General features: G+C 36.4%; 1 protein-coding gene across 1 annotated transcript; it reads right to left on the minus strand.

Moving 5' to 3' along the window:
- Positions 1-2799: 2799 nt before the first annotated feature.
- On the minus strand, positions 2800-4416 carry foxd7 (forkhead box D7). The gene has a single exon (XM_056271831.1). The coding sequence runs from the start codon at positions 4058-4060 to the stop codon at positions 3134-3136; it is 927 nt and encodes a 308-aa protein (XP_056127806.1). The 5' UTR covers positions 4061-4416; the 3' UTR covers positions 2800-3133.
- Between the last annotated feature and the right edge of the window lie 1648 nt (positions 4417-6064).

The raw sequence follows: 6064 nt of genomic DNA on the forward strand, positions 1-6064 counted from the left end.
CTACTTTATAAACAGACCATTTTAATTTAAGGAAAAGTCGAACTTTTTTTAAAACTCATTATTAGGGGCCATTTCCTTAACGTTATAATAATAATAATAATAATAATAGGCTAGTAGTGGTAAGAGTTAACCCCTTAGCTGTCACCCCCCCTTTTGAGAATGGGGGTTAAAATGCACTATTCAAACTTAAATGGTTGTAATTCAAGAATGCTTTGGAATATATACACAAGTTTGGTCTTGTTTTAAAGAAAACACTCAGCAGATTATTGCTGACGTTAGAACACTTCAAAAAATTAAAGTATGAAAAAGTTATGGAAGTTTAAATTTACAGTAAATCAAATATACTGTACTATATATTTTTTATTTTATATAATATATATTTTACAAAATATTTTTTAGTCTAAAATTACTATAAAATCAAAGCCATAAATCTAACCAAGTTATGTTCCAAATTTGAAGTTGATATCACAAAATTTGAAGTTCCCATGAGATTTTGTTTAGGCGTAGTACCAAAAATAGCCACCGGGTGCCATTGAATTCCATTGAATTTAGTTGTATACATTCTGCCTTAACAAATTAATACATTTCTGTCCAAATATCAATTCTGTCACAAAATTTGGAACCTTGAGACACAGACCTTTCTGACAATATGTGTTTTGTCAAGATTAGAAAAGGTTTTGATCATAAATTATGAAATATAATGATGCCTAAAAGGGGAGGAGCCTGATAAAATAATTTAGAGTACCGTTTCTATGGTAACGCAACGTTCAATTATAAAACGGTTTTCACAGGATGAATTCTGAGTTTATAAGCTTTCAAATGATACCTAATTTATGATAACTGTGATATAATAAAAAAGGCGATAAAAAAGATAATATTATATTTTTGAGGATAATATATATATATTATCATTTTTAGAGGATAATATTATATTATCATTTTTTATTGAAAAATACTAGATTATATGTTTTATTATGAACTTTTAGCATAAAAACAGAAGTTTCAATCATTAAAAGTGGGTGCATCGACTTTTTGTGACAAAGGTCAGACCTCCTATTATGATGCAGATTTTTTGAGGTGCACTCTTGTCATAAATTCATCAATTACTCTTCCTACATAATTTGTAACACAAAACAGGGGTAGAATATCTATTTAGAAGTCTTTGACCTTTCCAACGATATATAATTTGTCATAATTAGATTAGGATTTAATAGAAATATAGTGAGGTAAAGTTAGGCGTCCCGGTAGCGGGACGGTGACAGTTAAGGGGTTTAATATCAGTCAAATTCATTATAATGCATAAAACAATTAAAACTCAGCGAGATGTGAAGCATACCTATAAATAAATATTAATATATTTAGATAGCCTACTCTTTCCCCCCAAAGACCCTCTGACCACATTGTCTTTATCTTCAGCTGGAAGTGCTTCTTTTCTTTCCATCGCCACAAAACTGTGTATAGGCCATTTGACATTATAGCCTGTCTATACAGATTAAAAAGCGCATTACACTCTTAATAATAAAGGTTCCAAATGGGTGTTTTAGCATCCAATTTTTCCCGGTAGAAATATAACTTCTTAATCATTTTACGAATGGTTACAAAATGATTTGATCATTATGAAATCATACAACAACAAAAAAATCTGTTAAATAATTTCAAGAAATAAAAGGAGGCCCCATGCCCCCTTTTGACTAATTCAGGACTAATAATAGACTCCGAAGGGGGATAAAAGTGAAGACATGCGGTCATGTGATTATGTTGGCTGTATGCTTGTGTAGAATCTTTGAAATCGACAATTGAAAACAAACAGGGTCAAATGGTTTTTCAGACTACTAGAATATACACCTGAGCATGCGCACATGGAGCTGTCAAGACTGAGCGTTTGGAGATGATTATTTACAGTGTGTGTTCAGATGGAAATCTGCTCATGCTCAGGAAAGATACTGTGTATTTGTAAAGCGCATTTGAGACTGATCTGGTTGATTATTTCCGTTTAACAAGCTTAAACAAATAAACCGACATGAGAGGACACTTCTTTAGATTATTTATGATAGGCTATAAATGAACATTCATTTAGTATGCAGAATCTGTGGTTGGTCAGAAATGAAACAATTTCCCCCGTAGATGATTTTCAGAGAAATTTTACGTCGATTAGGTCATCATTTTAAGCATAGAAAACAGCATGCCATCCATTTATTTCAAACGCTATAAATTAAATCAGTTCAGTGAAAGAAATTATAAATATAAATAAGTCGAAAATTAAATATAAAATGTGTTATGCTAATGCAAAATATACCATAACAAAAACCCTCCAATAAATAAAACAAACCCATATTCCCTTTAACATCTTCACACACGTTCCCCTTTTAAATCATTCCTATTATTCACTTTTGATAATTATGTTGTTATATATTTAAGGCCTGATTATCATTTTTATGTATCGAAACTGAAAGGAAAGCACTTTGTCACTTTTTAAGCCCTGGTTTTATTTCTGACACACAATGTAAATGTATATGCGTCTCAGAATTGCCGAGAATGAGATATTACTGAGAATCAGATTTTACTGAGAATGAGATTATTCATAATAAATATTCAAAATGTTATCAATCGATTTCTTACCTGTTCATACCTTTTTTTGGGGGTGATTGCTTATTTAATAGTTTGACCCTGCGTGAGACACGTCTGCAAAGTAGTGAAAAATGGCCCTCAGTTTACAGCATTAATTTAGCCAGTAAATCACACTTTCTGAGAAAAATGACACATATGACGTTTTCTGGTTGTAGCTTATAAAGAAAAGAAACTCTGTCCTTGCCACATTTAATAAATAAAGAATCATGACGTTTATTGTGCATTTAAAAATGTCAGTTTTATTTCCGTCAAAACGCGAAAAGGAAATTCGTCATTTAAATAGGCTAGCTGAATCATTCGATATTTAATCATTCCAACAAAATAACATGCATCAATAATCATTTTCAGCATGTAACAGAAATACATTCACTGAATGGTTTCCTGGCAGAAAATAAACAAAAAAGTTCGTTAAAATGTTCGCAAACATTTGACGCGATGCTCTGGATAAATGAAGTAATTCCTGAGAAAAAAATGGGCCTATTTTTCTGTCCAAATATGCGCTGAATTAGTCATTGACGCTAGCCAGGTGTCTGTGTTTAGTGGACAAATCCACGTGGCTGTGCACATTTTGTAGCTTCTGGTACTCGTACTGAAAATTGAGGACCCGAGGGAAGCCCACTGGATTAAACAGTGCTGAAGACGCGTATGGAGAGGTCGGGGCCAATGCGCAGGCGAGGCCAGGAGAGACAGGCTCGATGGCCACTGTTTGGGACTGCGGGAAAGACTTGGCTGCGACAGAGTTCCTCGAGAAAAGCGTGGATAGAGCCGGTAAAATGCCGCCAACAGGTGGAACCCCGATGGGTTGATGGAAGCCAAACGGGTAGATATCCAGACCCGGTACTAAATGCGCGCAGGACGCGCTGAGCCCGTACGCGCCGTAGCTGAGGTTCGGGAAAGCGCTCGGTTGCAGCGCTTGATCTCTGAACACCCCAAATTTGAAGTGCTGCCGTTTAAATCGCTTCCTCCTCCTCAGGAAACTTCCGTTCTCAAACATATCCGATGAATTGGGATCCAGAGTCCAGTAATTCCCTTTCCCGGGATTACCCGGCTCGCGTGGCATTTTTACGAAGCAGTCGTTTAGGGAGAGATTGTGTCGGATGGAGTTCTGCCAGGCTGGGAACTTCTCTCGGTAGTACACGAACCGGTGGCTGATGAAGTCGCATATCTCGCTGAGGGTGAGACGCTTCTTTGGGCTCTGGAGGATCGCCATGGTGATCAAAGCGATGTAAGAATAGGGCGGTTTCACCGAAGGGCTTTTGCTCGAACTTGAGGGACATATGGAAGAGGGGACGTGGTCCTTATCCCCCTTGTTATGCACCTGGTCGGATGCAGAAAGAGAGGAGGTCGAAAGATGTTCGTCTCCAGACTCCTTGCCACCTTCTCCAACCACGTCGACAAAGAGGTCATCCATTAAATCTGTGTCCAGGGTCATAATCCACAAGCTGGAGACGCGAGACTGGTTCTAAACAAACAGATGCCACGCGCGAGTCTTAAACTCTCTCTCTCACTCGGAAAGGTCTGTTCCTGGTTCCTCAGATCACTCTGGAAGATTGATTATAAAGAGACGAGCTCGCTAACAACTCAAGATTGAATCCGGCCACACAGGAATCTTCAATATTCGAGCGCAGGAGGTCTGGAGAGCTGCGCGCACATGCAATGTCCATCGTCCACTCCAACGCAACTGGATTCCTGCAGCTGTTCGGGAATCAGATGACGATGATGTCATGACGAAGTTCTCAGGAAGAAGCTCCACTCCAATGAAAACAGGGCAACTCTACCAGGTTCTGCCCGCAGAAAGAACCATGATTGATATCATGTCACTGAAGTGCATTATGATGCTTAACCTCTGTATAAAAAAAGACAGACTCATCTGCTCCTTTGACTGCTCGACATCAGATATCATGTTAGATGTCTTTTTTTATTTTTTATTAACAGAAAAATATAGGAATTACTAGAAATAAATTACCACAATTCACCAACACAAAAAGAGTATAGGCTATAGTCTAGCCTATGATTATTTATCTCTTTACATAGCTTTTACGTAAATCGAATAAGTTTAATGAAAAATGCCGAATTCGGACACTAGAAATACATAATAGTTATACATGATCATTTTGTATCCCTGACATCATTCGAGGCTATACTAACGTGTATTTTTTTTAGCCAAGCAGTTGACTTTACAAAATTCATACTGCCCAATGTGGTATAAGGTATTACATTTGTGAGTACAATCAACTTGGATGTTTAAGTCATTTCAACTTAAATTGCATTAAACTGACTTAAACAATTTTTTACTTGAATCTTTTATAACTTAAAAAATTGTAAATTGCTCAACTTATTTTTATTACTTAAAACAATGTAAACATATGTTGTTATAATTTATTGATCATATATTTTTTGGTAGTTTAATTAATGTATTAGCCAATGTCTTTAACGTCTGGATTAAACAACATCAACAACTTTAGGCTAATAACTGAAACTAGAAAGTGACTATAGCTAATGGAGAGCATAAAAAAGATAAATAAACAGATAAATGTCGTCCAGCTTTGAAGCAACGAGGCTAAAATAAGAAACAGATTTATAATAGGCTAGTTATCATATCTTCTTCCCACATATGTTTGCTCTTTACAAATAATATCTCGCATTTCCCATTGCGCTTAAAGTAGTTTTCTTTAATGACATGGTGAAAATTAGGTAGGCCTATATCACATAAAACTGTCAGGTCGTTCAGATGAAAGAGAAACATTTTTTCGCTCGCATTTGGCTGCTGAAGGCCGTTTGTTCAATGGTGAAGCTCTTTGTTGAGGATTTCTACATTTCCTGCTCATATAATCTTATTGATACCGGAGCCCACCGAGCGCAGAGATGAGGTGGGTGGGCATGATTTCACAAATCTATCACGCATGTCCTCGGATTGGAAACAGGCCCAGCGAGAGAGTGAGTGAGAGAGATGAATGAAGGATGGGTTGGACGCGAAAACGGGATAGGCCTAATACAAACCCGACGCCGCAGTTCCACAGATGATGTGTTTTAATGTGGTATTCATGGGTGGTGATGATGTGGTGTAGAGACGACATTATAGCCCAGGTTACAAATGCTACGACTTATGCAATGTTGGGATTGTAAAAGATATGTTCTAGGATATTAATAGATGCTTTCTAAAGTCAGAGACAAAAGTCATGAAGGTGTGTTTACTCTAATTAACACCAACCTAATTATAATAATTTTGTCCTCCAAACTTGTAACAATATCATAATATCTTTTGAAATATCTGCTGGGTAAAAACAATAAAACAAAATTATCAGTAGGCTACGTAGCCTATTAGTCAACACGTTATATACAGGCTATAGCTACAGCCTAAAATAAAACATGATTTAATAAGACTACCTGAAAGAAAATTACTTTTAAAAACACACCATAAAGAAATGTTCATTGG

Source organism: Rhinichthys klamathensis, unplaced genomic scaffold (assembly GCF_029890125.1).
Source record: "Rhinichthys klamathensis goyatoka isolate OS25496 unplaced genomic scaffold, OSU_Roscu_1.1 h1tg000015l_1, whole genome shotgun sequence".
Taxonomy (NCBI): Eukaryota; Metazoa; Chordata; class Actinopteri; order Cypriniformes; family Leuciscidae; genus Rhinichthys; species Rhinichthys klamathensis.

Excerpts from the sequence above, each read along its gene's own strand:
- foxd7 (XM_056271831.1), bottom strand. The coding sequence starts at position 4,060 with ATGACCCTGGACACAGATTTAATGGATGACCTCTTTGTCGACGTGGTT.